A 19,392-nucleotide genomic window follows, 5' to 3' on the forward strand; every position below is an offset into this window, starting at 1 on the left:
AGCACAAGAGAGCTCTAATATTGAAATTTTTGTTGCAAATAAATAGCAACTGTCCTTTCATCACTTTTATTTTGTTATTTTTGTTACATTTGTACCCCGCGCTTTCCCACTCATGGCAGGCTCAATGCAGCTTACATGGGGCAATGGAGGGTTAAGTGACTTGCCCAGAGTCACAAGGAGCTGCCTGTGCCTGAAGTGGGAATCAAACTCAGTTCGTCAGTTCCCCAGGACCAAAGTCCACCACCCTAACCACTAGGCCACTCCTCCACTGTTGCTACTATTTGAGATTCTACATGGAATGTTGCTATTCCACTAGCAACATTCCATGTAGAAGTTGGCCCTTGCAGATCACCAATGTGGCCGCGCAGGCTTCTACATGGAACGTTGCTAGTGGAATAGCAACATTCCATGTAGAATCTCCAATAGTAGCAACATTCCATGTAGAATCTCCAATAGTATCTACTTTATTTTTGTTACATTTGTACCCTGCGCTTTCCCACTCATGGCAGGCTCAATGCGGCTTACATGGGGCAATGGAGGGTTAAGTGACTTGCCCAGAGTCACAAGGAGCTGCCTGTGCCTGAAGTGGGAATCAAACTCAGTTCCTCAGTTCCCCAGGACCAAAGTCCACCACCCTAACCACTAGGCCACTCCTCCACTGTTGGTACTATTTGAGATTCTACATGGAATGTTGCTATTCCACTAGCAACATTTCATGTAGAAGTCGGCCCTTGCAGATCACCAATGTGGCCGCGCAGGCTTCTGCTTCTGTGAGTCTGACATACGTGCAGGACGTCAGACTCACAGAAAAAGAAGCCTGCGCAGCCTTCTACATGGAATGTTGCTAGTGGAATAGCAACATTCCATGTAGAATCTCCAATAGTAGCAACATTCCAAGTAGAATGTCCAATAGTAGCAACATTCCATTTAGAATCTCCAATAGTATCTATTTTATTTTTGTTACATTTGTACCCTGCGCTTTCCCACTCATGGCAGGCTCAATGCGGCTTACATGGGGCAATGGAGGGTTAAGTGACTTGCCCAGAGTCACAAGGAGCTTAACTCAAATATACTACCCAAACAATACACAAGCCAGCATAAGTTAAATCTCTTACTGCCTATTACAAACTTACATTTTTTTATATAGTGATGCATGCTTATTTTCAGTATCCTAATTATTTTATAGCTAAACATGCTTATTTTCAGTATCCTAATTATTTTATAGCTAAACAGTGTTACATGAAAAGACAGACATAAAGCTGAACAAATAAAAGCAAAAAGGAAGGTTTATCTTCCAAAAGCTAGACAAAAGATGCATTAAACCAGTCTAATAAAAAACTATCACTTTATTTTATTTATTTCTATACTTTCAAGTGGACTGACTGTGATAAAAAGACAACCCTCTCAAAAGCTCCCTCATGTATTTAAATCTAAAGAACTTGCCACCTGATGGCTTGGTTGAGAAGACTTGGGTTCTGTTCCTAGATCAAAAGCCCTGGGGGAGGCAAGAGTCTCAACAGTAACACCTAGTGAAAAGACTCAGGTCGACTTTTAGCTCAGTCCTGGAGACAGCCACAGTTTATGGCTCCTGGCCATGGGCTATCGTTGCAATGGTGGGCATGGGTTGGGAGGGAACTGTGCAAATAAAGAAAACACCCCAGGGTAGCTATAAATTAAGGTTCAGGACATAGCCCCCAAAAGACTGGTGCTGACAAAGTCCAAAAGGAGCAGGGACTAGGGGGCATGCAATGAAGCTACAAAGTAGTAAATTGAATACGAATCGTAGAAAAGATTTCTTCACTCAACGTGTAATTAAACTCTGGAATTCGCTGCCAGAGAATGCGGTAAAGGCGGTTAGCTTAGCGGGGTTTAAAAAGGATCTGGACGGCTTCCTAAAGGAAAAGTCCATAGACCATTATTAAATTGACTTGGGAAAATCCACTGCTTATTTCTGGGATAAGCATCATAAAATGTGTAGAGCTTTTCAGGGATCTTGCCAGGGATTTGTGACCTGGATTGGCCACCATTGGAAACAGGATACTGGGCTTGATGGACCTTTGGTCTGTCCCAGTGTGTCAATACTTATAACCTAGGGAAGGGGGGAATTTTTTTTTTGTTTTGTTACATTTGTACCCCGCGCTTTCCCACTCATGGCAGGCTCAATGCGGCAGGCAATGGAGGGTTAAGTGACTTGCCCAGAGTCACAAGGAGCTGCCTGTGGCGGGAATCGAACTCAGTTCCTCAGTTCCCCAGGACCAAAGTCCACCACCCTAACCACTAGGCCACTCCTCCACTTGCTTGGGTCACTGAAAAAAAATGAAATATGTAAGTCTAGAATTGCAAGCTTACAACGCTATGCAAGGATGCATGAATAAAGCAACCACTGCAAAGCTAAAACATGATGCAAAACCCTAACAACCTTGCTTGTCAAGGAACTTATTAGCCTCAGTATTACAGAACCACTTTATTTTGCTGGGTAACATGCCTAGCCTTAGGCTGAGATTACAGCATGGAGCAGGGCTGATAAATGACTCACTTTATCACTACCTTCCACTTCTAACAATGGGATTTGTCATACATCTTCTCTTTCCCTATTCTTGCCCGTGTTATTTATCAGACTGGCACCTCAGATGACTCTCTTCATGCTCCTTCTGTCACCTTGGTAATGAAAGAGGAAGCAAAAAGCAGGATGGTGTGTCTACAGATGACCTTTATCTTCCCCATGGGCTGGATTTGGCCTGCTTTAATGCAACCTATGACGAGCTGATTCGCTGATCATTCTTGGCCCTCTTATCCATCGTGCATACTTACTTGTTAATCTGAGCTAAGAACATTCCCTTCAGTGCATAGAATTCAGCTGTCATTTCCTTAGTGAAATACTTCAGGTTTGTGGATTCGATCACCTCCAGGCCCTGTTAGGAAGCATAGAAAGAAAAAATAGTTTTTAAAAATATTTACCCAGGAAAGTTTCTCAAACTCTATATTTTTGTGGGCTAAATATGTTTTTGGAAAGCTTTCAACCGCTATTTCCCTTCGCTGCCTCAAAATCTAGTCAAAAATGTATTGTTACATCAATAAAACGTCATCAAAAAATTCCTTGGTAAACCAAATGAAACAGCAAAACCTGGAACATGATTTTGCTATTGCAAACTTCATCACACAAACAATGGATCATCTCATCTGAAATTTTGCTGTTCAGTGCATATAGCCTATGAGAACAGTGGAGTTGTCTGTGGTTGTTAAACTGGTTACTGGTCTCCAACCAAACAGAACAGTGATGAGTTGGGTCACTTTGAAGCGGAGATGAAGCTGAAGATGGTGGCAATTCTTGGCAAACAGACATATGTCTCTACCAAAACAGACTGCTGGTCATCCCATAGATTTTACACCGAGTTGACTGTCCACTGGATTGACAATAGTTTTTCGAGAGGAAGTCTGCTCATCTGGCCTTAAAACTGAAAAGCTCCCACACGTTGAATATCTTTGAGAACTCATACAAGAACATTAAGGGGGGTCTTTTACAAAGGTGTGCTTAGAGTTTTTAGCACGCGATACACGCTAAGATGCCAATAGGAATATAATGTTGATGATAAAGCAGTCTATGCTATATGGAAGACAAGTGTTTCAGATAGAGATTCCCTTGATCAAAATCTGCAGACCCAGTTAGAAGGCATCAGTATTTTTTCAGCCTGGTCTTAAACACTGAACACTCCACTTCCTGCCAGTGCAGTTGTTGAACACCACCTTAGCTGTGCTGGGATTAGTAACTCCCCAATCATACTCGCATGAGTGACAGTCATTTTCAAAATTTAGTTTTACTACCAGCAAAATGGACTGAATTGTAGAGCAGTAAAGAAAATTGTAGAGAATTCTTTTAGTTTTCAGGCTGTACAATTTTGGCTCTGTCTTCTGATAGTTCTTTTACAAAAGAACTAAAAACGATCTTATTTAAAAAATGTTATGCTTAATTTTTCTATAATGTTTTAATTTTGTTAATCGCTTTGAACTTAAGTGCTGTTAAGAATGCTGATTGGTGGGGGTCATCATAGTAGAGATGCCATCTTTCTTTTGGCCAACAGGGGTCATCACAGTAGAGACGCCATCTTTCCTTTGGCTAGAGGGGGTCATCACAGTAGAGACACCATCTTTCCTTTGGCCAGCGGGGGTCATCACAGTAGAGATACCATCTTTCCTTTGGCCAGCAAAAGTCATCATAGTAGAAACATCATCTTTCCTTTGGTAAGCGGGGGAGGGGGGGTCACCACAGTAGAGATGCCATCTTTCCTTTCAATATATTTGGAGCCATCACAGTAGAGACACCATCTTTCCTTTGACCAGTGGGAGCCATCACAGTAGAGACACCATCTTTCCTTTGGCCAGTGGGAGCCATCATAGTAGAGACACCATCTTTCCTTTAGCCAGCAGGGGGTCATCACAGTAGAGACACCATCTTTCTTTTGGCCAGCGCAAGACCACAGTAGAGATGCCATCTTTCCTTTAACCAGCGGGAGTCATCATAGTAGAGATGCCATCTTTCCTTTGGCCAGTGGGGATCATCACAGTAGATGCCATCTTTCCTTTGGCCAGCGGGGGTCATCACAGTAGAGATACCATCTTTCCTTTGGCCAGCAAAAGTCATCATAGTAGAAACATCATCTTTCCTTTGGTAAACGGGGGAGGGGGGGTCACCACAGTAGAGATGCCATCTTTCCTTTCAATATATTTGGAGCCATCATAGTAGAGACAGCATCTTTCCTTTGGCCAGTGGGAGCCATCACAGTAGACACCATCTTTCCTTTAGCCAGCAGGGGTCATCACAGTAGAGACACCATCTTTCTTTTGGCCAGCGCAAGACCACAGTAGAGATGCCAACTTTCCTTTAACCAGCGGGAGTCATCATAGTAGAGATGCCATCTTTCCTTTGGCCAGTGGGGATCATCACAGTAGATGCCATCTTTCCTTTGGTCAGCGGGGGTCATCACAGTAGAGACGTCATCCTTCCTTTGGCTAGCGGGGGGTCATCACAGTAGAGACATCATCCTTCCTTTGGCCAGCGAAAGTCATCATAGCAGAGATGCCATCTTTCCTTTGGCCAGCGAAAGTCATCATAGCAGAAATGCCATCTTTCCTTTGGCCAGCGAAAGTCATCATAGTAGAGACGCCATCTTTCCTTTGGCTAGCGAGGGTCATCACAGTAGCGACACCATCTTTCCTCTGGGCAGTGGGGGCCATCACATTAGATGCCATCTTTCATTTGGCCAGCGGGGATCATCACAGTAGAGATGCCATCTTTCCTTTAGCCAGCGAAAGTTATTATAGTAGAGACATCATCTTTCCCTTGGCAAGCGGTGGGGGGGGGGGGGGGGGGTTCACCACAGTAGAGATGCCATCTTTCCTTTAGCCGGCGAAAGTCACCATAGTAGAGACGCCATCTTTCCTTTGGCCAGGGGGGTTCATCACAGTAGAGATAACATCTTTCCTTTGGCCAGCGGGGGTCATCACAGTAGAGATAACATCTTTCCTTTGGCCAGCGGGGGTCATCACAGTAGAGATAACATCTTTCCTTAGGCCAGTGGGAGGTTATCATAGTAGAGACGCCATCTTTCCCTTCACAAGGATCAAAGCAGCAGACCCAATCTCAGCCAGCACTGGACAAGACACTCAGCCCATCTGTAAGAATACAGTATCCTGCTTGTCCTCAGAAAAATACTGATAGCTCACTGCAAATTATCTATTCAGTCAGCACAACTGAGAATTGCTTACATTAGACACAAAAAAGTAGTCAAGAGGATCTGTTGCTAAATATCAGGTTATAGGACAAATTTCGTGTGGGGTTCAACCAATATCTGCTCTACAGCTGAAGAGCCCAAACACATTTTTAGCTTAAAACTAGCCACTAATTCTCCTGAGTTCTTGCCAAAAACATTATGCAGTCAAAGCATTTCAGTAAGGCACCTATAATGGCTCTTAAAGTAGCTACTAAAAACTGCCCAGCTGTAGGCTTGCTCAGGGTGCTTTGGGAGTGTACACATACAGGCTATGGGTAGCCAATGCCTGGCCTCGAAAGCAACAAACAGGCTTGATTTTCAGCGTTGGAAAAACAAGAGGCACAAAAAGTTGTAGCACAGGTGCAAATGTCACACAAGAAGCAGCCAAAAGAACCAACTAGTGGCAAACAAATATAACATTTATGACATGAAGCAATCTTTGGTGGCAAGGTGTGATATATACTGCCCTCTATGGCTGTTGCTTCTTATGTGACACTCTGATTTTCAGCTTACCATACTGAATTTTCATCAGATATATTTGTGACTAAGCCTGAAAGTCAGATTTGCCTGTTTCTCGAAGACTACAATATATTTGCAGTCAAACACTATCTGAAGCATTACAGAGATGCACCTGCATTTAACGGAACATTTCTTCTGGAAAGGAACACGTGTTGTTTCCCCTACCTGCATGCACTCATTTTTGCCCATGATGCCAGCCAGCTGAAGGTAGCATTTGACTTGCTGCCGAATCTTCTGGAAACAGTCTACGATAGGCACCGTAGGAATTGTATGAATCCGGCTCAGGATGTCCAGAGCTACGTTCACCAGTCCTTGCTTTCGGCCAATCTTCCCGTACTGGATAATGGCTGAAGCAGAGGCGTGCACACCCAGCATGGCGTTATTAGAACTTGGATCGTGTTGGGAGCTATTTTCATAGGAGTTCACAATGGCTTGACATAAAAGATTTAAAAAAAAACCCCAAAGAAACAAAAGTCAAATAATGTTTATCTTTCTTTGCAATTAATATAAGAACACAAGCATTGCTGTAATGGGACAGACTAAAGGTCCATCAAGACCAATATCCCGTCACAAGTACCTGGCAAGATCCCAAAAGAGTAAAACAGATATTATGTTGCTTATCCCAGGAATAAGCAGTGGATTTTCCCAAGTCCATCTTCATAACGGCTTATGGACTTTTCTTTTAGGAAACTACCCTAAACAATTGAAAAGTTTTATTAATGGCAAGAAGTCTCCACCTAAATTGGTGGTTGCTATTACTCTTTCGTAACTACAGCTAATGGATGTTCCACCTCCTGTATCATGTGATACTCCTAACTAATAAGTTTTCCTATTTAATTCTGTTGCTTTTTTTAGGGACCTTTGTGATCTCGACTAACAGCTCTTTTTCTTCTTCTCCCCCTTCTCATTTCCTTTATAATGTAGAGAGGTATGGTAGCCGTGTTAGTCCACTCTTAAGGTTATCAATAGAAATCAAACCAAATAAAACATGGAAAAGAAATAAGATGATACCTTTTTTATTGGACATAACTTAATACATTTCTTGATTAGCTTTCGAAGGTTGCCTGACGAAGAAGGGCAACCTTCGAAAGCTAATCAAGAAATGTATTATGTCCAATAAAAAAAGGTATCATCTTATTTTCTTTTCCATGTTTTATTTTGTTTGATTTCTATAGATTCTACATGGAATGTTGCTATTCCACTAGCAACATTCCATGTAGAAGTCGGCCCTTGTAGATCACCAACGTGGCCGCGCAGGCTTCTGCTTCTGTGAGTCTGACGTCCTGCACGTCAGACTCACAGAAACAGAAGCCTGCGCAGCCTTCTACATGGAATGTTGCTAGTGGAATAGCAACAATCCATGTAGAATCTCCAACAGTAGCAACATTCCATGTAGAATCTCAAACAGTAGCAACATTCCAAGTAGAATCTCAAACAGTAGCAACAGAATCTCCAATAGTAGCAACATTCCATGTAGAATCTCCAATGGTATCTATTTTACTGTCATAGTAATGCTTGAATGTTTTCACTTATATACACTGTCAGCTAGCACATTTGCTTATTTCCGATCTGACGAAGAAGGGCAACCTTCGAAAGCTAATCAAGAAATGTATTATGTCCAATAAAAAAAGGTATCATCTTATTTTCTTTTCCATGTTTTATTTTGTTTGATTTCTATTGATAACCTTTATAATGTAAATTTGTAAACAGTTTTCTTGCATATTTATTTACCTTCTCTTTTTTGAGATTTGATTGTGTTTGCAGTATTATTTTCATATTCAAGGTTATCTTGAAATTTTGTATCGAAAATTATAAATTAAAGTATTAAAAAAAAAAAAGAAAGGAAACCATCCAAATCTTTTAAAAACCCTAAGCTAACTGCTTTTATCATATTCTCTGGCAACAAATTCTAGAATTTAATTACATGCTGAATGAAGAAATATTTTCTCCAATTTTGTTTTTAAATTTACTACCTAGTAGATTCATTGTGTGCCCCCTGGTATTTTTGGAAAGAGTAAACAAGCGATTCACGTCTATCAATGCCATTCCACTCACTATTTTATAACAATAGCATAAAGTCTGGGGGGGTGGGGGGGAAGGATTTATCTTTCCCCATAACTACTAGTTATTTCCACAGTGCTACTGGACATGTTCAACTCTGTAGCATTTTAAAAATGCCATTCTAGCAAAGTCAACCAAAGCATCGATCCACATATACAGCATTATTACACTAGACTTAGCTCAAACTCATTAAGACCGACACTTAACACCTGACACCCATGCAGCTAAACTTGAGATTTTGTGCATCTCTGGGGCTTCCTTCTGTCATAAGCAAACGTATTTCTGCCCCGCTAAGCAAGAACACTAGCTGCAGTAAATCACATTTCAAGGAAAGTGAACTTTTCTAAACATTCATTTGCCAACCTGACAATATCTTTGTATCCAAAGGTATTTTTTTTTTTATAAAATAAATCCATTACCCTTAACTTAAACACACACACACAAACAGTGGAAACGAAATATGTTGCCAGATTGCAAAGGAATGTTTAGAAAAGTTCACTTTTCTTGTAACGTGATTTACTGAAGATACAGCGGTCTTGCTTAGCGGGGCAGATTTGATCTCTGGGGCTAAGTGAAAGGCAAAAGGTCAGGCTAAGAAACTAACCTTCAAAATCAAAATACATCATTTGACCTCTGAAGTTACAAACAAAAAAAAAAAAAAAAGCAACACTGGGCCTTCAAGATTAGGACAACAGCCAGCTATTTACGCATAAGAGACGGCTTTTACAGGAGCGATTTTTCGCGTTGTGGCGAACATTTCCGAATGATAGCACTTTGATGTGTTGAGGCATTTGACCTGCACGATTTATACACTGCAGAATCAAATTTTGACCCCTGAGGCAGGCGTCATTTGACGCCGAAACACGGCTCGTGTCGGGTCACCTGTCAATAAAGTACTCCTGTTGTCCTAATCTTGAAGGCCCTGTGTTGCTTTTTTTGTTTGTATGCTTTGTATGCTGTATTGCCCTCCCTGTTTGTTTTGTACCTCTGAAGGTACACCCATTTTTACATGCTTTAACACAACAGGGTTTTGGGTCAAGTGAAAAACAGCTTTACCTTATATACCTGTCACATGTCCCAACAAAGGATACAAATAAAACAAAATTTCAAACCAAATGCTCAGCTTGAATATTTATTTGTTACATTTGTATCCCACATTTCCCCACCTATTTGCAGGCTCAATGTGGCTTATATAGTACCGTAATAGCGATCGCCAATATCAATTAGTATTCAGCGTTTATGTTAATGTAGTTATTCTCAACCCCCCCCCCCACCTGCCAGTCAGGTTAGCAGGATAACCACCGTGAATGTGCATGAGAGATATTGTGAATATCCTGAAAACCTCTGACTGGTTGGGCGTGTCCCAACCACTGGATTGAGAATGCCTGCATTAACGGTATTCTATTTTGTTTTGTCAATTTCCCACATCATGTCCATTAGAATATCTAATCAATAATGTCTAAAAGGGGAGCAAAGACATCAGAATCAGGACGTTAAGAACACAGAAGGAAGATAAGATACGGCTTAAATAACAGCACTAGGCAGGTAGACCTAGCTTAGACTAAGCAACCATGACCAGAAATATGGTACGGAAACTACATTTTCTAAAAACTCTTTATTTCATAAAAATTCATTAGTAATAAGAGGCCGACCAAATTTTAGTTTTGGCACCAAAACCAGCCTGAAATCCGGATTCAGCCATGCTTCGGTTTAGGCTAAAAATGCACGACTGTTTTCGCCCGAAACCAAAACTCTCCGCCCCTGCAAATACTCTATGCTGCCCTCCCTGGGGCTACCTTTGAAGCCCTGATGGTCTAGTGGCCTCCTGGGGGCAGGAGCAATCCCCGAGTCACAATGACTGCAGCGAATTCACTGCAGAGCCGACGAGGTCAGGAGCAACTCGGGATTGATCCTGCCCTAGAGAGGCAACTAGACCAGGCTGTCTCAACTCAGTCCTCCGGGCAACATCAAGCACCATCGAATTTCCTGGATGTTCACAATGAATGTGCATGAGATTGGCATAACACTTCCTCCTTGGTATGCAAATCTATCTCATGCATATTCATTGTGGATATCATGAAATCCCGATGGGATTTGGTGTGTCCCCAAGGATTGGATTTAAGAAGCCCTGCATTAGACTGGCAGGGCTTTGAAGGTATGTCTGGGGGGGGGGGGGGGGGGGAGGGAAGGGGTTTTCTGATGGGGGAGACAGACTTTCTGCGAGGAGGGGGAGAGAAGAGCGATTGTTTTGGTTTCAGCTGAAACTGAAAGCCCCAGTTTCAGTCACCCTCTAATTAGTAATAATGAATGGATGCCAATGCCGTATTAAGGAAATTTGCAGTAGCAGCTCTCTCCTGAATTTGTGTCTGTGTGACATTTTAAACCACATGAAGAGGGCAATTTTACAGAAGGATGGCTAACTTGAGCAGCGATTATGCACATAAGTTATGTTCATCTAATAAAAGGAATTTATGCGCATATCTACTTTTATATAATCATCCCATTGGGAAATTTCAGCATAAAAGTACACATTGAGACACACACACAACTTTCCATTTTAATTTTACAAATATTGTACAAAATATATATACAGAAGTGCAAACCATACCCAAAACCTGCCCCCGGGGGCCCGGTGATGGTTCCACTGCTGTAGAAAGTAATTTTCTATTTTCTACAGCGGGGGCATTCCCGGCGATAATCGGCAGCACGGCTACATTGCAGCACGCTGGCCGATTACCCCACGAATCGCAAGTGAGCCCTTATCGCCTTCTAAATAGGTGGCGGTTAAGGGCTCAAGCAGTAAATAAATGCACGCTAATTTTAACATTAGCACACAGCCCATTTACTGCCCCATTTTTTAAAAAAGACCTTTTCACACCACGGTTAAAAAAATGGCCCAGAGCGCCAATTTCACCCATCAAAACTAGCGCAGGCCACTTTTCCCCCACAGCTTAATAAAATGGCCCCTAAGTTTCAGTCAGCTCAACTATGTGGCTACTTGAAATCCCCTGAAATATAGTGACAAATAAATATACCAAGCACTTATCCCAAATCAGATCACAAATCTATCTGGAAAAAAGTCAGTACAGTAAATTATTCTGAAGAGAAAACTGTTATGCATAGTTTATTCAGAAACATATGCACAGTTTATGCAAATGAGAGAAATTTCCAGAAAATTTCATTTGAAATTTTGAGGCACTCACATTTCCTACGGGCGGCTGTACAATTTTGTGACTGTAAATAGCTGACCTCGGCTAGTTGCAAATGTAATCCACGTGTTTCTCACACATTTTTTGAATATGGAAAGTTCAGCACGGGCTTGGTGTGGTACCTTGGTAATGATGCTGTCGCCACATGAAGATGCTGCTCCAGTGAGATAAGTCATCGGAAACAATGGGAAGCCTGTTCCGCCAAGTTTTCACCACTGTCTTCATGTCATGCAAGCTGTTGTTCCGGCCTAGGTTAGTGGGCTGCAAGCCCGCGTTGATTTGGGCCGCCTCCTGAAGCTCAATAATTTGCTGCGCAGCCTAAAGAAGGTCAAGAAACAAGCACCAAACCATTGTTATGTATAGGTCAGACGATATTACCTACCACCATGACTTGCCACATTGGTATAATTATGATTTCTTAAAAATTATCACCCTTTGCACTCCGCAACACCTCGAGAAAAAAGTAATATAGGGACAATTGCCCAATTGCCTCTTATCAATTAAAAGTTCTGCAGCTGAGCGGTTACTTTTGAAATGCTTGAAATTCTCTCAAATCCTTAGGGTCAGCCATAACTGGAAAGACTACCATAAGTTCTCCTTTCACGAAAAGGCATCTGATGTGCATCGCACAAGTCTTCTTTGAAAGGGACACAGGGAAGGAAAAAAAAAACAAACCCCAAAACTCAGCCATGCTGTTTTGAACTGACACAGGGCAAACATATCTAACTCGTGTGTAACATACAGCACATGCAGTAACCCCATTTTAATTTTCAGCTTTCACATATCAACAAAAAGAAATGAGCAGCAAAAAATACTCTGTTTAACTATTTTTAATTTGAAATGGATAAGACAGAACACCTGCTAAACTCCAATAGTCCAACTTCCAGTAGGCTAGGCTGAAAGACTGTTTTGAAACAGAGGTGCTCAGTTGTCTCATGTTTGGTTAAGGAATGTGGAACTTGATAAATCCTCAGAAAATACTCCGTTGCAGATCTGTGAATTGCCCACCTGTGAAACATGAGCTTTGACTACAAAGCAGATCACGTTGTACATTGGATAATTGCTCGTTATTTGATAGCCACCAATCTGCATTTTCTTGTAGTACAAAAACATTCCTGAAATTTGTGTCAATACGGTCGCCATGGTCGACCCCACAATATTTCTTGTTAGTATGTCCCATCAGGATGCCAGAAAGGTACTTAGTGGTTATTCAAATCCACCTCTCTGTCCAGAGGCACAGACTGGCCGATATTCAAAAGCATTTAACAGTCCAGAATGGGCTCCTGGCCGGTTAAATGCCCTCAAGCTGGCTATCTGTCGACATTCAGTGGGGGATAACTGGCTATCTCCTGCTGAATATTGACAGTTAGTGGCTAGCTGGTCATATCGCGTGATATAACCGGTTATTCACCGATTTTTAGAGTGGGTTCGGTGGCCATCTTTGGCCACGTGCATAAGTAGTATATCTTAAGCCAGTTTGAACTTAAACAGCCAGTGCCGAATATCGGCTTAGAAACAGAGAAACATGATGGCAGATAAAGGCCATATGACCCATCCAGTCTGCCCATCCTCTTTAACCCCTAATTCTTCCCGTTCCCAAGCGATCCCACATGCTTATCCCGTGCCTTTTTAAATTCTGGAACAGTCCTCGACTCCACCACCTCCACCGGGAGGCCATTCCATGCCTCCACCACCCTTTCTGTGAAAAAATACTTCCTTAGGTTACTCCTAAGCCTATTCCCTCTTAACTTTGTCATAAGTCCCCTCATTCCAGAGCTCTCCTTCATTTGGAAAAGGCTCTCTTCCTGTACATAAATGCCCTTGAGATATTTAAACGTTTCTATCATGTCTCCTCTCTCCCTCCTCTCTTCCAGCGTATACATGTTGAGGTTCATAAGCCTGCCCCTATAATTTTTGCATTCAGGACCGCTTACTAATTTCGTAGCCGCCCTCTGGACCGACTCCATCCTGTTCATATCTTTCCGTAGGTGCGGTCTCCAGAACTGCACGCAGTTTAACTGGCTTGGCCAGTTAAATTCAAACCGGCCAAAAATAAACCGGATATCCAATGCAGGTCACCGGAAATGGCTCAGCATTGACTATCTGGCATTAGCGGTCTGAATATCTACCCCAAAAACATTCCTCTGAGGTCCACTACCAACACACTCATTCTTTCAGCCACTACTCAAAAGAACTGCTTTCACTGCTCATTAACCAAAATAATATAAACGCACAAGGATTGGTTCACATTTGCAAAGTCAAATTTTCTGAATTAAAATAAGGGAAAGTAATAATTTTTTTTTTTTTAGAACAATTATCACCGTATCAGCTCACACAATACTTTAACCTTCATCCTGTTCCCATTCATCATGTAAATTTAATTTTCTTGCAGGTATTTAATCACAAGCTATCTGATATATAAAAAAAGTAATTACTGCAGCTGCAAACTCATGGCTGAATTTGTATCTTTGTCATTCATTGCTTATTCCATTAATCTGACACTGTGGATGCAGGAAAAAAAATATCCCTACCTTTACTAACTGTTGTGTCTGTAAGAACCTTCAATTTCAGTTTTTATTTTTCTGGAAATCAGTTTTTTTTTAATAACAAGAACAAAAAAAAAGGAAGAAAATCACAGAAAAAAAAAGAAATTTCCCCAGATTAATATCAAAGTTTATTTTGTAAGACAGGAGCCTGGACAACAAAACAGTAAATTAAGCCCTCTTTCTAAAGAGACGCAAGGGCTTGCAGGGGAAGGTTTGAATATAGCACAGGATCCCAAATATTTCAAAATAGCTGACAGAGTTTAATGGCTCTTTACCCATGTCTCACCGTCTAACTAAATAGTAACCTAGTAAATGATGGCAGATAAAGTCCTGTGTGGTCCATCCAGTCTGGCCAACAAGATAAACTCATTATATATGACTAGTAAAAAAAGCCCCGTTTCTGATGCAAATGAAACGGGGGCTAGCAATGTTTTCTTTTGTGTGCATGTGGGAGTGTGTGTGTCCGTGCCCTCTGGCCTCTCTCCCCTCCCCCCTCTGAGTCCTTCACTGTTACAGAGCCAGCGATTTGATTTCGTGCTCTGCTGTTTTCCTTCACTGACTGTGTTACAGAGAGGGCGGGGCAGACACTCATAGGGAAACCGGATATCTCGCCCCCTTCACACTTCCAGCTGGAGGCTTCATAGAACGTTGGTTTTGCCTTTTATATAGAGAGATATGCGATACTTTATATGTATACCTGAGTTTGATTTGTCCTTGCCATTTTCAGGGCACAGACCGTAAAAGTCTGCCCAGAACTGTTCTTGTACTAAAAGTTTGGAAGCTAACGTCAAAACCCCTTAAAATTTACACTCCTGATCAGGACACAGACCGCAGAAGTCTGCCCAGCACTGGTTTTGCTTCCCAATTACAGGTGTTTTCCACCCTATCTCCACTAAGATTCTGTGGATCCGTTCCTTCAAAAGCAGTGTAACACGATCATACTTCTTGTGTCCTGTAATAAGGAATGGATCCTTCTAATGGATCCATTTCTTTTTCCTACCATTTCTCCTCAGGATTTCCCCTATTCTCCTCTCTATTTCAATGTCTCCCCTCTTCCTTCCTGTTTCTCCCTACCCCAATCTTCTCTTCTCTCTTCCTTCCTCCACCCAGTAGGCTGCAGCTCTCTAAATCCTTTACTGGAGACCGCCTTGCTCTAAGTGGTGGTGCCTCTGGCACAGTGCTCTCTTCTCTGGCTGTGGCATCACCTTCCCATCTCTCTCCAAACCAGCCTCTCCCCACCACCCTCCTTGCCAACTATCTCCCTTTCTCTCCCCAAATCCTCTTCCCCTCACTCACCCACTCTACAGCATTCCTCTCTTTCCCCACTCTTGCCCCTCCCCAGAACAATATTCATCCCCACCTTACTGGTGGTGACTCCAAGCTCTGGTACAGGTCCAATATGTTTCTTTGGCAGGATGCCTGCATGTTCTTTGTTGCGACTCCTATGCTTTGCAACACTTCTGCATCTTCACGAGGGCCTGCAAGCTTGTTCAGACGTGCTTTAATCTACACTGACTTCCAACAGCAGGAAGCTGGGCTGTGAAATGCTGCACTGTCGGTGAGTTTTCAACTTACCATGGATTTCACATTGGCAACAGGCAGCCTTGAAATGCCACATCGGTGGCACTGGTCAATTGGGGGAGGGGGGCAGTTGGGTCTAGAAATTTCACATCAGTCACTGTGCAGTTCTAAAATTAAGATAAAAATGTGCTTGTACTGCTTTTTTTTTTCTTTCGTAAAAACCCAAGATTTTATGGGTAAAAATTGGTTTAAAATGATAACAAAGGACCCCACGTACCGCAAAGAATTTAAACTTTTCACAATATATAGTCCACTGGAAATTCTTAAAAACTAAAGGCTATCCCAGTAATTTAATGGTAGTGTAGATTTCCAGCTTGGTTGGGGATGGTGATGAAGGAGTATGAGCCATCACCCAACAGCAACTCCAAGTAGATAGTTTTAGATTCCAGAATTTCAAGGTTTCCAGCTAAACTGGCACCAGGTGAAGACCATTGATGAAATGACTGGACTTAATGTAAGACTCCTTTCTGGGCTCTTAAGACTATGAATAAAGTGGTTCAGGCAATAGTAACGGCTAATCTATATTACTCAAAAGACAGTTATATAAACTACACTTGAGACAGAATATGGCATTGAGATTAATGCAGGATGCAGTTCTAGAACACATAATGAAGCAATTCTTTGGAGCTTAGGATGGTTGCCAATTAGAGCTCATCTGCAATTTAAAAAATCCTATCGCTAAAAATCAATGTTACATAGGATAAGACCATAATAGCTTAAGAATGCCCTTCAAGTGGTTAAAGAAGTTGACTGTGGCTAACCCCCCTCCCCCCCATTATAAATCCGTGCTAGTCACTTTGAATGGGTTGTGTTGGCATTGCCACACAGCTTCATAAAAAGGGGGGGGGGGGGGGTGAGGTAGGTGGTGTTGATGTGCTGTCAAATTATTTCAAGGCCAAGTCACATGTGGTCTTTGGTGAGCTATCTTGAGTGAGATGGGAAGGAGTTTTTACCAATTATTCAACAGCAGGTAGTGCAATTTTTGTACAGTTTCTCAAGCTCTTCCTGTTTACTTTACCCATGCCTGGTCTGGGTTGTAAAGGATGTACAGAAAGAAGGTTTGGTTGAACTTCTGAATGCTTCACTGAAGGAGAGGCATCTTCCTTGCAAGTGTAAAGTAGGCCAACGTTTGTCCAATACTGAAAGATTCATCCTTAAGTCTGTATGAACCTTCCAATATCAACCCATTTTCGGCAAAAGCTGTACAAGAAGACATTTTTCAACAATTGCATGACTTTTTGGAGAATAATAGTATTCTTCATGATCAGTTTGGGTTCTGTAAAGGATTTAAGCAGGGAATCTTTATTGGTTTCAGTAGAGGATGAATAACTGCTTAGATTGGAAGGTGATCCGATATCCGTGCCGATGTTTTTGGATGTCTCAGTAGCCTTCTTATAGTGTGGTAAATGCAGCACTTTTACAACACCTGAAGATAACTAGAATTGTTGGGAATGTTTGGAATTGTCTTGAATACCATCTCTCTCTCTCTTTAACTGACAGTGTTAAGTTCCTAGGAGTTCTCCGTGATAGTACGTTATCTTTTATCCCCCAGGTATCAGCTGTGGTGCATCATACTTTTTTTTTTTCAGCTTAGACGTATCAGAGCTATTAGACCATTTCTTTTTCCTGTTGCGTTGAATATTCTTGTTCACGTGATTATTGCAATTCTCTTTATATAGGCCTGACCCAATGTGAAATTAGATGATTGCAAGGCCTTCAAAATACTGCTATTAAGCTTATTACAGGGCACAAGAAGTATGATCATGTTACACCGCTTTTGAAGGATGCTCATTGGCTTCCAATTCTTTTTCGTATTAAACATAAGCTGCTTTCTTTGATTTATTAGATTTGTGCCACTAAGGAGACGTCTTTCCTCTCAGCACTTTTATTCCTTATAACCCAACTCGTCTTTTGCGTTCAGCTCAACAAAATCTTTTAATTGTTCCCTCACTCCATATTTCTTCTGTTGCTGCTCGTCGCTCAAATTTTTCTGTACAAGCCCCCCAAGCTTTTGAATTGTTTGCCAGAAGGTTTAAAAGTCCTTTCTACTTTGAGTTTAAGACTTACTTTTTTTTTGGAGGCTTATGTGCACTAGCCTGGAGGTTGTGTGGAGCTCCAGCAGTTGTACTAGCCCTACTGTTTTTACCTCTTCCCTTTCCTATAAGATATTGTAGTTCTTCCCCTGTTCTTTTTGTGTCACTTTTTGTTGTTGTTGATAGTCTGTTGCGAGTATGTCTTTCTTTTCCCCTTATTAGATTGTAAGCCACCTAGATACACGATTGATGGGCTGGATAGAAAATCTTTAATAAACTTGAAACTTGATTTCATAACAAGTGAATACAAGTCAGCAGGTGTATTTTTTTGGAAGTAATGTTTGAATGGCATATCTAGCAGAGTGCCTCAAAGTTTGATTGCTACCTGTCTTTTTCAATCTATATTTTTGCCACTTTTCAATCTCTATCTATATTAACCTGGGGTTGATGTATGCTGATAACATTACTCCTTCCCAAGACTTGCATTCTCAGAATCAAAGCTTACTTGAAGTTCTCTCATAGAAGTTTGCTTGCACAGCCAGGGCTTGAGGGTGGGCTTATTCAGTAGCTGGGTCTTAGCTATGGAATTCTTTGCCCCTAAATGTTAGGCTGAGATTTAGGAAACAGCTGAAGGTGTGGTTCTTCCATGCTGTCTATTATGGTATCATGAGTAATGTACAAACATATTTCTATTATATGATTATTCTACCGTGCTGTTAAATGTGTATATTTTTGATACAGTATATTAGTCCTATTACTAGGTTTTAATTTTCCATCTCTAAGTTTACTTCACTGATTATATTAATTTCTTCATAAAAGTGTTTAATAAATCCCAATAAATATAATTTGTTCTGGCAGTGCATTTGAGCTCAGACTATCAGGCTTATTTTAGAAAGAAAAGGGCGCCCATCTTCCGACACAAATCGGGAGATGGGCGTCCCTTTCTAAGGGTCGCCCAAATCGGCATAATCGAAAGCCGATTTTGGGCGCCCTCAACTGCTTTCCGTCGCAGGGACGACCAAAGTTCACGGGGGCGTGTCGGCAGCGTAGCAAAGGCGGGACTGGGGAGTGCTTAAGAGATGGGCGTCCTCGGCCGATAATGTAAAAAAGAAGGGCAACCCTGACAAGCACTTGGGCAACTTTACCTGGTCCATTTTTTCTTGCGACCAAGCCTCAAAAAGATGCCCAAACTGACCAGATGACCTCCCCTTACTCCCCCAGTGGTCACCAATCCCCTCCCACCCTAAAAAATTTTTTTTGCCAGCCTCTAATGTCATACCCAGTTCCATGACAGCAGTATGAGGGTCCCAGTTTTAGTGGGTACTGCAGTGCACTTCAGGCAGGCGGACCCAGGCCCATCTCCCCCCCCCCCCCCCACCTGTTACACTTGTGGTGGTAAATGTGGGCCCTTCAAAACCCAACAGAGACCCACTGTACCCACATGTGTACCCTCACTTGTGAACGACACGCCTATCAGTTAAAGGGAAAACACAATGACAACTGCCTCTTGTTATAGACGATGCATGGATTTTTATGGCTTATTTCAATGGTTACAGACAATTTCTGACACAATGGGAATAATTTAAAACGAATAGCATACGTACATGTGCACTAATTTAGGTGCATTTATGTATCTTAAGATTGCCAGGATAAAATGCAAAACAAAGACTTTTTG

At 41.8% G+C, this 19,392-nt stretch overlaps 1 protein-coding gene across 1 annotated transcript in view; it reads right to left on the bottom strand.

Annotated features, from left to right (window-relative positions):
* Nucleotides 1-19,392, bottom strand: part of TRRAP (transformation/transcription domain associated protein) — a 342,568-nt gene that overhangs the window by 72,842 nt on the left and 250,334 nt on the right. The window contains exons 57-59 of the mRNA XM_030212524.1: nt 11,680-11,875; nt 6,453-6,718; nt 2,812-2,912 (exon numbers count right to left, since the gene is read on the bottom strand). Coding sequence (XP_030068384.1) covers nt 2,812-2,912; nt 6,453-6,718; nt 11,680-11,875 — 563 coding nt within the window. The remainder of the gene's footprint in view (nt 1-2,811; nt 2,913-6,452; nt 6,719-11,679; nt 11,876-19,392) is intronic.

This window comes from Microcaecilia unicolor, chromosome 8, assembly GCF_901765095.1.
Source record: "Microcaecilia unicolor chromosome 8, aMicUni1.1, whole genome shotgun sequence".
Taxonomy (NCBI): Eukaryota; Metazoa; Chordata; class Amphibia; order Gymnophiona; family Siphonopidae; genus Microcaecilia; species Microcaecilia unicolor.